Source organism: Streptopelia decaocto, assembly GCF_964273445.1.
Source record: "Streptopelia decaocto genome assembly, chromosome: 1".
NCBI classification, from domain to species: Eukaryota; Metazoa; Chordata; class Aves; order Columbiformes; family Columbidae; genus Streptopelia; species Streptopelia decaocto.
In genome coordinates, this window is record NC_138663.1 from 114,329,636 (window position 1) to 114,348,620 (window position 18,985).

General features: G+C 36.5%; 1 protein-coding gene across 3 annotated transcripts in view; it reads left to right on the forward strand.

Moving 5' to 3' along the window:
- USP9X (ubiquitin specific peptidase 9 X-linked) overlaps positions 1-18,985 on the forward strand; it is a 109,911-nt gene that overhangs the window by 76,815 nt on the left and 14,111 nt on the right. For 2 of the 3 annotated variants that reach the window (XM_082058247.1, XM_082058245.1), the window contains exons 26-37: positions 848-1,014; positions 7,371-7,479; positions 8,069-8,215; positions 8,337-8,483; positions 9,302-9,524; positions 11,833-12,053; positions 12,452-12,642; positions 13,089-13,262; positions 15,397-15,538; positions 15,715-16,465; positions 16,943-17,066; positions 18,434-18,659. In XM_082058247.1, coding sequence (XP_081914373.1) covers positions 848-1,014; positions 7,371-7,479; positions 8,069-8,215; positions 8,337-8,483; positions 9,302-9,524; positions 11,833-12,053; positions 12,452-12,642; positions 13,089-13,262; positions 15,397-15,538; positions 15,715-16,465; positions 16,943-17,066; positions 18,434-18,659 — 2,622 coding nt within the window. The remainder of the gene's footprint in view (positions 1-847; positions 1,015-7,370; positions 7,480-8,068; positions 8,216-8,336; positions 8,484-9,301; positions 9,525-11,832; positions 12,054-12,451; positions 12,643-13,088; positions 13,263-15,396; positions 15,539-15,714; positions 16,466-16,942; positions 17,067-18,433; positions 18,660-18,985) is intronic. The other variant, XM_082058246.1, reaches the window with a different exon arrangement.

Here is an 18,985-nt window from a genome sequence, read left to right on the forward strand (position 1 = left end):
ATTTGTTTTATACCTCTGGTTAATGTTGCTAACCTGCAGCCATGATTACTGATGAATTAAGATTGGATCCTGCTCACATTCAATTTCTTCAGAACTTCTTCAAGCTAGTTAATTTTGGCTTAGATGGAGGAGAGGGCTTGTTTTTATTCTCAAAGTGTTTATTATGGAAAAGTATACCAAAATCCACTCACTTGATTCAAGTGTTTAATTGAAAGAGTAACTTATATACCGATTAGAAATATCCTTTCATATATCAAAAGTCACCACAGAAACTATGGTTTAGATTTAGTTCAGCTGTTTCATTTATCTGGAAAACAGTGATGAATAAATTCTAGCAGTATTAAGATGTTTTTGATCAAATAAGTTGTGATTATCAAAGCTTTTTAAAAGTATAGCCTTTCTCTGTTTTAAGTAGTAACTGTTTCCAAAGCTTTAAACCCCAGGGTCTGAGTAGTAAAGAAAAGCATTTATTTTATTTAAAAATAAAATAAAAATTCATTTATTTAAAAATAAAAACAAACAAAACCAAATACAAACCAACAAAAAAACCCAACAGTACTAACTAGTGTAACTTTTGCCTACAAACTTCCTGTTTGACTTCTGGCTCCCTAAGTTCATACTTGGAATCCGCCTTTGAGAAGCACAGTACTGGAAGTTCAGGTCATCCCAGATAGTTCTTTGAATCACATCTGAGTGGAGTGCATAAAATACTTGGCACTGATAATCACCCAGTATACAAATTTGTGGTTTGTGTTTGTATTTAGTGTATATACCTTGGAGCCACTTGGGTTTCTTGTTGTTTTCTTTTTTCTATATCCACTTTGTGCTCTCTTGTTTATTTTCATAGACAAATGCAGGAAATGAACCAGACATGGAAGATGAACAAGTTTGCTGTGAAGCACTGGAGGTGATGACCCTGTGTTTTGCTTTGATTCCAACCGCACTGGATGCACTCAGTAAAGAAAAAGCATGGCAGACATTTATCATTGATTTGCTATTGCACTGTCACAGCAAGTAAGTTTTGGTGGTGTTTTTTTAATCACATGTATTTTACAATTCAAACTTAATATAAAGCCTAAATGCAGAGCAGTGACTTCCTGTTGAAGTGATTTTTTTTCTGTAGTTGTCTTAATTTACTGGTTAGCAATATAAATCTGTAATTTGAATACCTGTTGTAAAGTGGTAGCTATATCAGTCCCATCTTCTTTGTACTCCTACGGAGAATATTGTCAAGCTAGATGGATACCTGATAATGTGCTACTGATGGCTTTAGAAAAATGCATTTAAAATAAAATAATAGGTACTTTTATGTTTTTTGGAAACTATGTGAATACTCACTACATTAGAATGTTTATTTAGGTATAGGAGAACTTTCATGCCTTTTCTGATACATAAAAACAAGATACAGTACCAGCAGTTCAAGGAAAGAGGAAATTAAGGAAATTAAGACTTAATCCTCTGGTTTTCTTGCATTGTAATGGCACGCTAGTGACTCCTCACGAGACTCACATGTATTACATAGAGCTGTCACAGTGGAACTGTCACCTGGTGCAGCAGCAGGCTCTTGGTGGAACCCTTGGCACTGTTGGGGGATGGACAGACAGGGAAAACCAGCAGGAGCTGCCAAGAATGATGTGCTTTAGTTGCCCTGCAGTCTAGCTGTAGAGTTCAGGGATCTCTTGATGTCTCCAAGCTTTTCCTACAGTTCTCCTTAGGCAGCATCTGCGTCATACAGCATCTGTGTGATGTATGTCCTGGAAATTTAGCCCATCTGAAATTGTGAAGTATTTGAGGGTGTACTTCTAGAAGCCATCCAGGTGGAAAGTTTTTCCAATGTTGTTATTCAATTTAAAGTTAGCAGTGCTTTGAACTGCTACCAAAGATTAAACTTCAGTTTTGTAAGGTATTTCCACTGTTGTTCCAAAAATATCTTAACTTGTCTTTGAGAAATTACAGAGATCAGACATTTGCAAGGTTGTCTAAGCCTTTCAGTACATTTTAAATGGAGTCAGATTATGGTGCTTTCAGATAACTGGGGTTAGAATTTCAGCGCCATGTTTTGGGTTTTTTACTTTTCCAGATAAAACAGGTTGAAAAGTCTTACGTTCAGGAATATTTATATAACAAAAGGATCAACAATATCATCAGAGCATATCTTTACAATGAACTACTTGCACACGTTGGTGAAATTGTGGAGTGTTATTATTGGAATCAGACAAGCTTTATTATTTTGCAACCTCTGATACAAGGTGTTGAATTTTCAGCTTCACTGGAGCTTGTTATTATCCCTTAAGTTAGATAAGTTTAACAAAACATGCTGACAAATGTATGTTGTAATCTTACACATAAAAAGAAACAAGCTGTCTTTCACTGGTTTTGGTAACTTTCAAGGGTGATGAGTAAGAAATAACTAAATTTTATTTTTAAAACTGTCAACGATTGATGTCAAGTTACGCTTTTGGCACTAAGTGCCTGTTGGACACATGTAAAATTTGGAGAGCCAGTACAGCTGAATAGCAGGGGCAAGTGTCAGTGCTGCCTCCTCTTTTGATTTTTGATGTGAATCCAAAGATTTGTCAGATTTGTGGCTTTCTTAATTGTACAAATATAAGTAGTGGTTGATAATTTTTATAATAAATTTCACTGTAGTTATGTCACTTTCTGGTGTTTTATTCAGAATTTACGTGACATTTCTCAAGAGTTCACCAGCATTTGTTTATATTTCAGTTAATGTTTGGTATCAACACTTTGCAAATAGAAGTATTCCTTTGCAGATTAAGTTCAGTGAGTAGTTCTTACTTTGGGGAACTTAAAGATTATTATCTAATATAGTGGCCAAATCTGTGTGATCTCCTTGCTTATTTATTTGCAGTATTACAACATTAGAACTTCTGAGGCTGTTTCTGGTGTGACATGTCTCTCATGAAATTGTCTTAAAACCTTTCTTTAAGATCTGAATATCATAAACTGAGATTCTTGTCATTTTACATCGTCTGGAAAGCCGTCATCACAGTTAGATACCTTTCTTTTATCACTACCACCATTTATCAGGTGTCAGAGTTAAAAGTTTCTTATTTGCTATAACTTTCACTTGTTTGGATTAATAGGCCAGGATTTTGTCATCAAGAATAACTGAAAGGAGAAAATACTGGGATATTAGTTTTTTACTATTAATCTATTTTGTGATCCTTCTTGCTCTAAGAATGCTGTGTCCATAACACCTTTTTTGCTGCCAGAACTGACAGAATAGCTGTGTTAAAGTTTACTTTAAAAAATCAGAATGAGCGTATTTAACTGTTAATTGGTTAAAAAATAATTAGTCTGCTTTGGTTTACTGTTATGGTACAGTGTAAAATATAGAAGTAGTTACTAGCAAGATAGTAATGTTTTGTTTTTACAAACAGAATAATGCCAATGACAAACCTACACCGAGGATGACCTGTTACCACTCTTTTACTTTGAAAACTTCAAATGCTCTTTGTGAGGATTTTTCTGTTCTGGTCATATTTCCCTAAGGAAGTGAACTATTGGTTCAAATCAGGAACTTCTATAAGTCTTAAACAGTTTAGTGTCTGAATTTTATTGTCTGGGTTCTATCTAACACAGCTTGTGATAGAGGTGGAACGTCTTTTTAGCAAAACTGACAATCCTGATTTACAGATGCAAATATATGCCCTGGATTTGCCAGCCTCTTCCACTGGCTGCAACTCTTGCTGTTTTGAGCTTTGTTGACTAGTACCAGCTATTTCATATTGTTATGGTTAGTGAATAGTTGACCGTTGTACTTCCTAAAATACTGAAAGAAAATAGATGTGTCCCCGGGCTGCGGCTTCTCTGTCCACATGCTTTGTTGGCATGTCAGCCCAAGTCTGAACAGCAGTGGCTTAATTCCCCAGTTACGTTAGCTTTTTGCTTTTCAAAAATAAGAGTAGTATTAGCAGATGGAGTTGGGTTTTGTCAGAGGGAATAGTTTTTGAGGGCGTCTCTTATACAAGTGGACTGCTGCTCAGCACCTTATCTCTGCTTTCTTTCTCACCAGAATGTGAAATGAGCTGAATTTATTGTATGGAAAAATGGTTCTGATTGTCAGTACAAGAAGCTAACAATTCAGCTCTTTTCGCTCATATACTTGTGAAACTTCTGGTGTTGACGATAATCTCACTTAGGATGCCACTGTTGGTTATTACGTGATGGTTAGAATAGCATAAACACGAGTAGAAACAGACACCACTTTGAAAATGAAGACTTTGAAGTTGGATTAAGCTTTAAAAAGTTCTTCTTCTGAATTAATGTGGAAACAAATTAGTGTTCATAGTGCAGAGAAAGCTTAGCAAATACCAGACAGAATTCTGAATATCCTTCCATTTTCAACTATTGTTCTCTAATCTCTTATCCTCAATCAGAGAACAATGTGAGCAAAAATACATGTGAGAAAATCTTTTGGTGCGCCATAAAAGACGAAGAAGATTATCAAGTTCAGATCTCTTTTCTGGTCTTTCCAGAAAAGATCGGATGGATTAGGGCTTTTTGTGGGTTTCTTTCCAAGGTTGAGATTGCATGGGACTTCTACTGTTTCCTCATAGTGTAACCACGTGTGTTGGTTTCACTGAAAATGAGTTAATTTTCTTCATGCAGTTAGAAACCTTTCTTTTTCATAGCTAGCATGGTCATTATTTGGACTTAGTTTGAGAACAAGAGAGAACAGCCCAGGACAGAGTTAATGTTTTTAATTGCTCAGGTCTGAGAGCCAAGGCCTCTGAGCTCTGCCCACAGGTGTGAGGCAGCGAGGAAGGGGGACATGGATGGGGCAGAGCTTGACTGACATCCAAACTAATTAATAAGAGTATTCCGTGCCATTAGTGTCATGCTTCGTATTTAAGAAGAGTTGGGATCTTCCGGTTTTTTCTTCTTATCTGTTGCTCTTTTTGTTGGAGCCAGGATGGAGACCTGTTTGGGGGAGTTCTGTTTGTGACTTTCCTTGGTTTGGCCTTTTGCGATCCTGCCGTTTGCAGAGGCCTCTGGTCCTTTCTGCCTCTTTTCTCTCTCCGGGATCAGCTGGTTGGTGCAGATGGAGTGAGGAATTCCCTTGAGTATCTTTTATTTCTATTTTATATATATATTTACTAATAATGTGTTAATATTTTGTTACTTTATTAAACTGTGTTTATCTCAGTGTAAGTTTCTCCCTTTCCTTTCGATTCTCTGCCCTATTTGGGGGTTGGGGGAGTGAGTGGCTGTTGTGGGTTATATTGCTAGCTTGAGTTAAACCACGACACCATGCTACCATGAGAAGCAGAATGCAAAATGTTTAATATGAAATACTAGCTCAGTTCCTACTCTCCAAGGTAGTTGATTTTATGGTGGTAACCCCTGAATACAAGACTGACTCAGTCAGCAGCAGATAGCTGAACAGTCCTAAATGATCCTTAAAGCCAGATGTGCTCCACTGATGGCTGCAAAGTGTTCGGTGGCTCAAAGAAATAAAAATTCTTACTGCCTGTGTAAAGCAATGGCCCTTATACCCATTGAAGAGGCTGACTTCTGTTAAACAGAAATCTGTGTCCTGGAGCTATCAATCGGATGGGGTTCAGGTTGTCTGCCCTAATGGAGGCATTTGTTCTCCAGCTGTTTCCCTGGGTGTGAATTCATCATGCACCTCATGTCCTGTCTGCCAGCTCCTGTTGTCATGGTGTCTAATGTGGCACTAGGTGACTGCATTTAGGCAGCTACATCCCTCCCACGGCTCCTGAAGAGCTCTTAGATTGTTATAGCCACATGAAAATATAATACCTGTGTTCAAATATTGTGTACTCCTTAGAAGACATAACAGCGTGAAGTGTGCGTTTCCTTGGTCGCATTTCTCACTTTAGGAAAATACCACCTCTATTTCATTCTGCCTTTAAGTGTGTGAACCTGACCAATGTCTGTGTAATGCGTCCCAAGCACATGAAGGGTTGCATCTTAAAAGACATTTCCGTGAGGAGTTTTATGAAAATGTCAGCTCAGCAATCAGATCCCATTAAATGTCAATTATTACTGAGAACAAAACAGACGCTCTCCACCCCACAGTCTTCTGCAACTAAAAGCAATGTAGTAGAACTTACAAAGATCAGAGAAGGGTGACAAGGGAGATCAGAGCTCTTGAAATTACTTCCATCTGAGGAACAACTGAATAGCTTCATACTGGAGAAGAGATAAATGGTGGAAGAAGAATACCACAGAGACCTTTAAAATTAGAAGTAGTCAAGGGAGAATAGATAGAGAACAGTGTTCTTTGTGTAAGAACATCTTGAGCATGATGTTGAAGCAGTGTAAACCTTCAGTTTGGAAATCGTTTGAAGGGTTCTTTTATGAATTTGTCCACCGAGAGCCATGAATACTGCTTTTGGTAGTCTTCTGAACCACAGATTGCTAGAAGCTGAGAGAACATTCTGGAGTAGTGTCACTGCATGCTTCTCACTTCTTGTGCGCTTTTCTAGGTGTATACCAGAAAGAGCGCTCAACCAGGTGCATCTTTGCTCAGACCACATGGTCATTCTTGCATGTCTTTCAAGCACAGTTAACCATACATGAAAGACCCCTGAAGGAAATAAGATTCCTTTTTCGTGCTTTCCACATTGACCTCCTGGGCAAAAAAACAACACCCGCACTAAAACGACACTGTAAAACTCAGTTTCTTGTATGTTGAGATACTTTCATAAAGTGTAGAATTCACTTATATTCTGTCCCCACCCAAGAAGAGTTGTTTCTCATGTTTCTTACAAGATATAATGCCCAGACAATCTTAAAACTTGAAAGAGTAGGGTTTGCCTTATTTTTTTTTCCTTAAGCTTATGCATTCCCACATAATTCCAGTGATTAGATTGCATTCTTAAATAGCCACTTGAATTTTCAGGGGTCATTTTTTCCTCATTTCTTACTAATGGTAAATTTTGGTCACTCTGTAGATGCTCAGCAGACTGCTGTAGTGATACATAAGAGCAATTTTACTAGGATTGTTTTATTTTGTCTTTCAGGCACAACTGGGGCTTGATGAGAAAAAAAATATTTAGGGTTGCAAATTGCTTGTGTTATGGAGTATTTGCAGGCAGTTGCAAAGGTTTAGTGGTTAGGTGCTGCTAAGTTTATTTTTCTTTTACTTTTAAATGTTTGATTTGTGGAACAGGTTTGTAATAGTAATTCGTGTGTCTAAGATTTCACTGCAAGGAGAAACTATGATGGGTAGTGAATTATTAAAGTATTCTTGTTTCCTGCATTATGTACAGTTTCAGAAAATGGCATTAAGCAGATAAGCACAAACTGAGTTGTTTTTTTAGTGTCCTGTTTGGATGGGGAGATTGTATTTAATGTTTCTGTTAAATTATTTCCAGAACTGTTCGTCAGATGGCACAGGAGCAATTCTTTTTAATGGCTACCAGGTGTTGCATGGGACAGAGACCTCTTCTTTTCTTCATTACCCTGCTGTTTACTGTTCTTGGGGTAAGTTTCTAGAGGTAAAGGGTTCAGTACAATGTGGACTTCTGTAAAAAGTAATAATAACAACTATCTGCAAGAAAAAGCAAACTGCTATTAATAATAGTCACTATAATAGATTCCTTTTAACCTGTAGGCAAGCAGCACAGTCAATTTCCATTTGAGTTAGATAAGGGGGAAAGGGGATTTTTTGTATGTGTTCTGTTAAGAACATGAACAATAAGCTTTAGTAGTGCATTTCGTTTTCAGTCAATGCCAACCTTCAAGTAAAAATAATTAGCAGATTAGATAGATGCCTACAGTTACTGCCACCTTTTACTGGGCCTGCCAGGGCTTTTCAATTCTGTGTTCTCGTGGCTCTCTTGAACAGTTGATCACTTCACCGTTTCCCATCCAAGTACAGAAATTGCTACTAAAATAGTCCAGAAGTCTTTCATTAACACCTGTACACAATTATAAACTTCTGAAAGGTTGAAAATTACCTTATGCTTATTTTCTTTCATATTTACTGCCAGTTTTAGGGAAAATATGTTAGTGTTGCACTCCAAGTAGAAGCATCTACGAATTCTATATAATTTCTTTTTGGTTTACATAGAGTACTGCAAGAGAGAGAGCTAAGCATTCTGGAGACTACTTCACTCTCTTAAGACATCTTCTTAACTATGCTTACAACAGTAATATTAATGTACCCAATGCTGAAGTTCTTCTCAATAATGAAATCGACTGGCTTAAGAGGATTAGGGTAAGTTTTAGGATCAATTTATTTCTGATAATCAGCTTTTTGCTACTTTCTTGTAAAATACAATTTTAAGCTTGGAAAATTTATATTATGTAGAGTATTCTAACTTTCCCTTAAATGGCAGGATGAAGTAAAAAGAACAGGGGAAACAGGTGTGGAAGAAACTATCTTAGAGGGTCACCTTGGAGTAACAAAAGAGTTGTTAGCATTCCAGACACCTGAGAAGAAATACCATATTGGTTGTGAAAAAGGAGGTGCTAATCTCATAAAAGTAAGTTAAGATATTTTGACCTATGGAATTCTTGTTTTGTTTTGGGTTTTTACTATAAATAGTTTAAAAGAAATTTTGTATCCTGTGGTCTGTAACCATAAGTAGTCCCAATTTAACTGTTTGACAAAGGCTTCTATTTGGAGTTTAATGCTTTCTTTATTATAAAAAGATTTTTTTTTTTTAATTACATGTTTCAGTCATAAGGTTACTTAACATTTCATTCTATGGAACCACTGCATAATAGAGTTGCTATAACCTCGTAAGCTGTTTTTCTAAGACTTGGCAAACATCACACAAGGATAGTGAGCTAGATACAGCATATTCCTGCACAGGACTGATTTATTTCATTACCCCTGTATTGTCTCTTCTCCACATGTTCTTAATCAGTGCTGTTAATGTTTATGGCAGGTTTGTACAAATGTGTGACATCTGAGCATGTCTTTAGTCAGTCATGTTTTCTTTGTACTTGTGATATTATACAGCAGCAATGTTGAGTTTTTTTAGCACTAATTGATAAAGACCTTTGTAGCTAATTCTGGCTTGGCAAAAGAAATTTTTTATCAATCAAGAATAATACAGTTTTATTTTTAACTTGCAGTGAGGGGGTGTATTTGCAGGGAAACACTTTAGAATGGAGTTATTCTGTTCTAAATTTAAAACTTGTTATGGTGTTGGTCTCAATTTTAACTCTTGAGCTTTTATTAAAGTACTTACGGTTCTCAGATATTCTTTTAGGTAATAACTCTTATCCTGTTCTAAAATAGTGTGCATTTCTATGGTAACAGGTGTTTTATCTATCTTTTTTTTTTTTTTTTTAGGAGTTAATAGATGATTTCATCTTTCCGGCATCCAATGTTTATCTACAATACATGAGAAATGGAGAATTGCCTGCTGAGCAGGCCATACCAGTCTGTAGTTCACCAGCTACTATTAATGCTGGCTTTGAGCTACTAGTTGCACTAGCAGTTGGATGTGTCCGAAATCTCAAACAGATTGTAGACACCTTGACTGAAATGTATTACATAGGTACAGCAATCACTAGTATGTAATATTTTTCATTATCTATTTTCTACTTCTTAATGTACATATTGTGTATAGTTTTTGTTTATCAACTGAACTAGGTGCTGAGTTTTTTAGTCTGTGGTTTGTTTGTGGCTGCTTTTAATATTGCAAAATCAGGCTGTCAAAATCTAGACAAGTTTGTCAATGCAGCCTTGATTTTTTTCTTCTTTATGCAGTGTATATTCTGACTTGCATTACATGGTTGCATTCAAGTTCCAGCCCCAGTCACAGTCTGACCCTTCCTACCCTGATTCTGGCTACTCCCCTTTGTCCCCTCCAGCTTCCAGGAACCTCATTCTGTCTATATCTTCTACTTTTGTCTCATTGTTTCAGGCTCTGCCTAACCAATCCCAGAACCTCATCAGGTATCTTCAGCTTAGTTTTAGTGCCAGTCTCTTGGTTGCTCACCTGATTTGTCATCATTGTCCATACACAGACACAGGTCCACTGCCCTGCTTCCCTTTCTAATTCTGTACTCATTCTCTGCTTGTCATAGTCCTTTCTCAGAGGTTTGTTCTCTCAGTTTTGGCCTTATCTTGCACAGCCCTGCACTTGGAGAACTTTCTCCTTCTCACTGGAGAAAGATTATAGCAATTGTAGGATGTCTTTTAAAAGCCTATAGTCCAATGAAACTTGGGCTGATTTTCACAAGGATGGCAAAAGGCTCATACTTAACACAGATTTTGTTACCAATACAAAGCATGTAATACTTTTTAAAAAGCAAGCAAACTAGCATATTTTCTGCAGCCTTAAATTGAATAGTGAAACTATTTTGACTGTAATATTGACAGGGAAAGGGTTGGTAGAGGGGGAGAGCCCAAACTGAGCAAACCCAAGCTCATATGGGAAGGAAGGCTGGGAGAGTTAGGGTTGTTCAGCTGGAGGTCTCCAGGGAGGCCTTGTTTTGGCCTTTCTATACTTAAAGGGGGCTCATAAGAAAGATGGGGAGAGACTTTTTTCCAGGACCTGCAGTGTCAGGACAAGGGACAATGATTTTAAACTGAAAGAGGGTAGATTTAGATTGGACATAAGGAAGAAATTCTTTATGATAAGGGTGGTGAGACACTGGAACAGGTTACCCAGAGGAGTTGTGGATGTCCCATCATGGGAAATATTCAAGGTCAGGTTGGGATGGAACTTTGAGCAGCCTGATCTAGTGAAAGATGTTCTTGCCTGTGGCAGGAATTTGGACTAAATGTTCTTTAAAGATCCCTTCTAGCTCAAATAGTTCTGTGATTTAACAGAATGTTTAATCTTGTAGAGCTTAGGAAAACTATAAGCAACTAGAAATAGTATCCCATAGTGGGAGTTGTCCAGTACCTCTCACAATGGCGTTGCTACTTGCCCAGTTGATGGTATCTGTGGGTTGTTCGAGGTTTTTCAGTCTCTTCCTATTTGGCTCCATCTCAAATGAATAAATGAAAAGGGCAGTTTAATGTTTTTTTCCCGTCTCGTCCTTTTTTTCTTCACCCTTTTCTACTGGGAAGTAGTGTATTTCTTATCACCTCGCAATTAGAAGGATTTTATGACATTTCCTTCCACTCAAATATTTGATAAGCACAATAGAATGCCAGATCTCTCTGATATGTCGGACAGAAGAGAGAACACATGTATGAACTGTGCATGCTGTGTGTTTCATTTACCAAGTAAAGCTTGCTTGTAAACATGCATGCTCTCTTACATTCTTTTCCATCAGATTTTTTTTCAGTCAAAACTACAGAACAACAGGTTAGCGTAGGAAATGTGTGATCATAAGTGTATTCTGAAGAGATGTGAGAGGACTGAGGGTGAAGACTCAGGAGGAAAAACAATCTGTCAGAAGTCATACAGATAGCATTATCTAAAATTGTTTCCCATCCTGGCAGGGAAGAGTGAGAGATAAGGGAAATATTGTAATTTTAAAAGGATTATAAATTTGCGAAAGGCTTATAAGCCGGTTATATATTCTACATTCATTCAGCTGAATTCCTTGGCAAAGAAGCTTGCAGGTATTGAGGAAAGACTTCTGCTTGATACACAAATAGACTGAACTTTTGTCACACCACCTTTTTAGTTATGCAGCAAAAGAAAATGGTATAATGTTAGGATTACAGCTAGAATTATTGTTTTAGAAGTTGTGTTCATTTTAGCAATTAAATTTTCTGGTGGAACATTTGTTTTATTAATTAAACTGCAGTGTGATATAGACTAATGCTAAGTTTATGCAATTTCTGTTTGTACTGCAGTGATGGTCTAATTCCTTTACAACAAAATAGTTTCCTAATCATATTCTGCTACTTTCTTTTAGCTTGTGAAGCGCTTACAGAATGGGAATATCTGCCACCTGTTGGGCCTCGACCACCAAAGGGATTTGTAGGACTAAAAAATGCTGGTGCCACTTGTTACATGAATTCTGTCATTCAGCAGCTGTACATGATTCCAGCCATCAGAAATGGGATTCTTGCAATTGAAGGCACAGGCAGTGATGTAGATGATGACATGTCTGGGGATGAAAAGCAGGACAATGAGGTAAATTTAATTACATAGAACTTGCTTATCTTTAAAATAGATTGGGTTTTTTTATTATTTAAAAGGTTATAACAAATTTAAATTGCTAATCACTTTACTTTCCATGACTAGCTGTGGGGACAAGAGCGTAATTTTTTTTTACTGGAATAGGCTCATTGCCGGAAAGGCAGTTCAAAAGACCCAAGGGGGGCAGGGTTTGCAGATTTCCTCCTCATGTATTTGTACTTGAAAGCTCCATACACCACTTTTGCCACCAGAACTCTGTTAATGCATACAAAGCCATTGTTTTTTCTGATGGGAATGCGAAATAGATTGTTGAATTAAACAATGGATAAAACTAGCTATGAGACAGCTACATAGCAAAGTTAATTGCACTTTTTTTTTTTCCTGCTTTTCAGAGCAATGTTGACCCGCGAGATGATGTGTTTGGTTATCCACATCAGTATGAAGACAAACCAGCACTAAGTAAAACAGAAGACAGAAAAGAGTACAATATTGGAGTTCTGAGGCATCTCCAAGTAATTTTTGGTCACTTAGCAGCTTCCAGGCTACAGTACTATGTACCAAGAGGGTTTTGGAAACAATTTAGGTAAATAAAAAATTTAGTATTAATGTCTGTTCACTGGACCACTGAAATGCAACAAAGCTAATTGTGTAGTAGAAGAAATAATAGTGATGTTAAGTGTAAATTAGCAGAACTTGTGCAGCACTGTATCTATTATCCTACCTTTTCGCCATTCTGTAGAAGTCTTTTAATAGACCAGAGTTTACAGCAAGATGGTTATTTTGGATTATAGCATTTCTTGACCTTGATACTTAGACTTTGAATTAAGTATGTTATACACAAAAACTAGTTTTTATTTATTAGTAAGTAAGTGTCAGGGACATAGTAACAGTTGGTATACTACATCACAAACCAATAAATAGTTTTGCCCAGTAAGAAGGATGGATTAATAGCTTAAATCATATTTTTTTAGAAAAGAAATTGGAGGACAAACCAAATAATATTTGACATGAATGTGCTTTGGTTTTCAGACTTTGGGGTGAACCTGTAAATCTACGTGAACAGCATGATGCTTTAGAATTTTTTAATTCCTTGGTGGACAGTTTAGATGAAGCTTTAAAAGCTTTGGGCCATCCAGCAATGTTAAGTAAAGTTTTAGGAGGGTCCTTTGCTGATCAGAAGATTTGTCAAGGATGCCCACATCGGTAAGTGTTTTAAGATTCTCCTCTCTTACAGAAAAAGAACCTGTGTTTATATCCTTGTAAAAGTGACTAAAGAGTCAAGAGTGGATTTTTTTTTTTTGTGTGTGGTTTTTGATTGGTTTTTTTTAAAGCTCATAGAATTTGCTACCTTGGTTTTTCTACAGCCTTAATATTAGTTTGTCTTCATGTGCCTTGAAATACTTGACTCTTATTGCTTCTACTTAGAAGGGGAGGAAGATACAGCTTTTTTATGTTAAAAGTGAAAACAACTTAGGGACAAAATGCAATGTATAAAATTTTGAGACATGGCCAACAGCTGTTGCTGTCTTCTGTCTTCCATAGTATGTGGATAGAGCTGACTGACTGAAATATGAATCTTCAATTCCAATGAGTAAAACTCTGTTCATACTGTGTAAGCTGTAATTATGGAGGATTATGTAGCAAGTTTATATTTTTCTTTAAATTTTTGCTGTATTTATAGTTAAATTCAAATGTGAATACTGAAATTCAGCTCCATAAAGGGTATGTAAAAAAGAAATAATACTACTCATAGCAAGTCAGACAGAAAGTCTGTAGCCCATTCACTATCTTCATGATGGTGATCGAAGACAAATGCCTAGTGAAGGAATAGGATTAGGCATTGTAAAGTTTACTTCTCTATGCTTTTTCTTCTGTATCCCATATGATTAAGCTTCTAGATGTCCTAATGATGGACTTGTTCTTTTTCAACAGTTAACTTTTTTATTATTGTGTTAGATCCTGTGCACTAACAGTTGGCCTTCTTCACTACATATTTCAGATCATGTGTGCTTCCTAAAGGATGTAGATCTCTCTGCACATTACCATTGCAAATTCTCTTTATTTTGAAAGCTGACCATTTATCGTTATCCTTCAGTTAGTAATTAAAATACAGTAAAAAATGCTGGTACAAACTGATTTAATTGTAGTAATCTTTCAACTTCAGTTGAGCTCATGTGAATTAGAAGAACTTTAAGTGAAACATCTTAAGTTTCGTAGGTTAAAATACGTGAGCAGAAGTAAGTTGAAATATTGCAAGATAATGTGAAAGCACTGGTTATATTTTATATGCAGTGGGTAATTAAATGGAAGATACAGATGTGAAGCAACCTGAGTTACCATTCATTACTGATATTATGTAGTATCATAAAGTATTATCTGTCTTTTTGGAACCTTACCGGGTTTGCATAATTGTACTTAATAGAAATGATACCCTGATTCTAGTTTAGGGAGGAGAAAACTGATGATAAACTAAACTATTGGATTGGAGTATGACAGATTAACAGTCTTTCTGAATTTGTAAGTTATTTAACAGATGAATGAATATTACTGTTTTGGTTGAAGTGTTTCTAAATATTAATTTATTCACTGTTGTAAAAACCTCTGTATGCTTGATTGCATATGAGACAAACACAAAGCCCTGCATGATTATGTTGCAATAGATGCAACTTTTTTAAGGTACTCATTGCTTCTTTATCTTAAAAAAAAAAAAAAAAGTTTCGAAGATGTCTCTAACTGTTTGTGTCTCAAGCATTGCTGGCTCATTGCTAGGAGTTTTTTAAAGGTTATACACAGTAAGTCAGAGCCAGTCACAAATATGCAGTTATTTTATGGAGTCAGTTGTTCAGTTTTTTTCAGATAGAATGAAAAGGCTTTGTTTTTAATGTATGTCTTTAGGTATGATACAGTATTTGTGTTTATCAGTCTAATTCCTGACAGTAAAGGTCAGCAATGGAAAAAATACTTTGCCATCTCTGCTTCTGTACTAGCTTAATTTAGCCAAGAGCCTGTTATGCTACTCTAGCTACTTTAAAAACAAAAGATGTGCTAAAATGTTCAACTTCCCCAATCTCTTCAGTGAACTTGAGAACTTGAGACATACAAGTCATAACTATAGTTAGTGCAGATAAAAACATACAATATGCAGATACTGTAATGTATTTGTAGGAAGACTACAATAAAAAGGAGTTCAGGGGTTTTTACTGCTTAATTCCTTTTGCCAGAAGTTAACTTCAAATGCTGAATAAAACTTCCGCGGTCAGGTGCTGTGTGGCACCTGTAAAACATAAAAGTTGAACACATTTCTACCTTTCTCTTACATCTGTCTGTTCATCGATAGGTACGAATGCGAGGAATCCTTCACAACTCTGAATGTAGACATAAGAAATCACCAAAACCTTCTTGATTCTTTGGAACAGTATGTTAAAGGAGATTTATTGGAAGGTGCAAATGCATATCATTGTGAAAAGTGCAACAAAAAGGTAGGGATTCCTTGTATATTAAATTTGTGTACAACTGTGATGTTATAGCTGTGCGAATTCCAGTCTTAGTTCACGTTGAGGGAAAAAAGTTATCCTTTAATTACTGAATTTGGTTGCTGGTTAGAGTATATGAATGGAAGCTTAAGAGCAGGTAACTGTTTGTGTCCTTTTTTTAGGTTGATACAGTGAAACGCTTGTTGATTAAGAAGTTGCCTCCAGTTCTTGCGATCCAGTTGAAACGATTTGATTATGACTGGGAAAGGGAATGTGCAATCAAGTTCAATGATTATTTTGAATTTCCACGAGAGCTGGACATGGAGCCTTACACGGTGGCAGGTGTAGCTAAATTGGAAGGAGATGATGTAAATCCTGAAAATCAGATAATACAAAATGAACAGTCTGAAAACGAACACTCTGGGAGCACAAAGTACAGGCTTGTTGGTGTACTTGTACACAGTGGCCAGGCCAGCGGTGGACATTACTACTCTTACATTATCCAGAGGAACGGTGGAGATGGTGAGAAAAATCGGTGGTATAAATTTGATGATGGAGATGTGACAGAGTGTAAAATGGATGATGATGAAGAAATGAAAAATCAGTGTTTTGGTGGAGAATACATGGGAGAAGTATTTGATCACATGATGAAGCGTATGTCCTACAGACGCCAGAAGAGGTGGTGGAACGCTTATATTCTTTTTTATGAACGTATGGACACAATAGACAAAGACAATGAACTAATAAAATATATTTCAGAACTCGCTATCACCACTAAACCCCATCAGATTAAAATGCCATCAGCCATTGAACGAAGTGTACGGAAGCAGAACGTGCAGTTCATGCACAATCGTATGCAGTACAGCCTAGAATATTTCCAGTTCATAAAGAAGTTGCTTACTTGTAATAGTGTCTACTTAAATCCTCCTCCAGGTTAGTATGGCAGTCCAATAATTATGGATTAATTTCTTGCAAGAAGAGTTTTGATTTGTGTGGTCAAGAATTTGTCTAGCCAGTGAAAATTTTGTGCATTCTGCTTTGAATACTCTGTCTCTCTGGACTTCTGCTGTTAAATATCTGTTGTTTAGTTGTTCATCAGTGATAACATTATTCAGCTTATGTGCTAAGTCATGTTAAGATACTTAAGTTTGTGGGCTGTTCTACTGAAGACTGTTCTCAAAGGTGAGACATTGAATTTCTAAAAATCAAACATATGTTAGCCTCCAGGTACTTGTCATAAGGCTTACGTATTCAAAAGATACTTTGTTGAATCTAGAGGCTGTTTTGATGTAGTTTCTTGTTGGAATTAGAACACAATCTTAGACAAAATAGTGATCTGGAATCAGTTAAATTATTAGAAGTAAATTGCTTCTACCTTGTCTACATGTGAGTGTTTTGATTTTTCTTTAGGACAAGATCATCTGTTGCCTGAAGCAGAAGAAATAACTATGATTAGTATTCAGCTTGCTGCTAGATTTCTCTTCACCACAGGATTTCATACAAAGAAAATAGTTCGTGGCCCTGCTAGTGATTGGTATCTTGTCTTTTAACAACAATTACCATTTTGCAAGTTTGATGTCTGTTAAATGATCCCAGTTATGTACATAGGACAATAAAAGGTTGTAGTGGTCTTGTCCCGTTTTCCCCTCTCCCAAAAATACATGGTCAAGGTGCACATGAAAAGGGAGGGAAACTCAAACAGAAGGTACTGGGAAGAAATGGAGCCTTTAAACTACTGAGCTGAATAGCTTCAAAATTCCTTTTCAGAGCTTAAATCTACCTTTTGACTGTATTTTAAAAAGAATGAAGGAATAGAATCTATCACTAGCACAAAACTAATAGATTATGTTTTATTATTCAGAATGGTTTGTTCATAGTTTGAGTAGTTTTAAAGAAAGCTCTTTTCAACCGGTTTTTGCAACTTTTATTTGTATTTTGTTTCTGAAACATGTATGTGGTCTTTTAGACTCTGTTAGCAGAGTACTTTATGTACATTGCTATGGGTCTGCAATTCAAAACTGTAGTATAACAAACAGTACAATCGTACTCATAGGACCACAGCATTTTAGTCTTTAAGCTAGGTTATTCTGTATTGGGGAGAGGAGTGTGGGTTACTACTGGTAGAACTAGAGAGAAAATCTAGTATTCGTTATGACCAGTGGTTTAACAGCTACTAATAATTAGTTGTGGCATGGCAAATACATGCCCCCTTTTTTTTTCTCTAATAGTAACTTGCAGAGTAGCTAAGTTACTCCTGTTATTTTAAGAAAACAAGAGGAGTTCAAATATTGCTGAAGAAGGAGGACAGAGTCACATAAGATCCTCTTTGGAACAGATGTTTCATTCTTTGGGGTTCCAGGGGGTTTCTTTGTTGGTTTTGTTTGGAGAGGGGCTGGGTGGTGGTTTTTTTGGTTTTGTTGTGGTTGGTTGGGGTATTTTTAGTTCTGTAAATGAGAACATAAATTCCTGGAAGGCTACATATTTAGTTACCTGTCTTAAACACAGCTCATGAAATCCACCTCACATATTCTCCACTGCTCACCCTCTCTCCAGGTTTCAATACAGAGGCAATGATGGCTGCTGCTTTAGGGCATGCTTTAAGTAGTAGTTTGGGAGCTAGGGGATGTAATCCTGTCCTAGTTCGTAAGGGTGGTAGAAGTGCTACACTTTAAATGTTAGTTTTTAAATTGAAGTATCTTTTAAATTTGTGATTGGTAGTAACAGACAGTATCCCTATAGGAACAACAATTTAGCTGATTGTAAGCATTTTGTGAGCAAAAATGTTTGGGGAATCAGCTTTTAACATGAGTTTTCTTAAAATTCTTCAAAATAGTGTCCGCTAAAATTCATTAATGTCTGCATTTGCTCATAATCTCTCATTTGTGTCATTTTCTATTTCAGGTATGATGCATTATGCATCCTTCTTCGTCACAGCAAGAATGTACGCTTTTGGTTTGCACACAATGTCCTTTTTAATGTTTCAAACCGCTTCTCTGAGTATCTTTTGGAATGCCCTAGTGCAGAAGTGAGGGGTGCATTTGCAAAACTTATAGTATTTATTGCACATTTTTCGTTGCAAGACGGACCATGTCCTTCACCTTTTGCCTCTCCTGGACCTTCCAGTCAGGTATTTAATATTCTAACAAAAAAAACTTTTGAAACTTATTCTTACTTCTTCATTATAAGCATTTAATGTAAGTTCTGGAATAGATGCATCAGTGTTGACAGGAAAGCTGTACAGTCCATTTTGCACTACATAACATGATGTAGCTCAACCAGTTTGTGTGAGAGTCTGAGGGGGTTCAGTTTCCCCTCATCAGTAAATCTCTGTGAAGACTGAGTAGTGAGAATTTTGACTTGTGAGTGTGAAATCTGCAAAATAAAAGTAGTGCTTCATAATAACGTGTAGGGGAGTGAACCCTTGTTTTTCATTTAGAATTAAATAAGCAAACA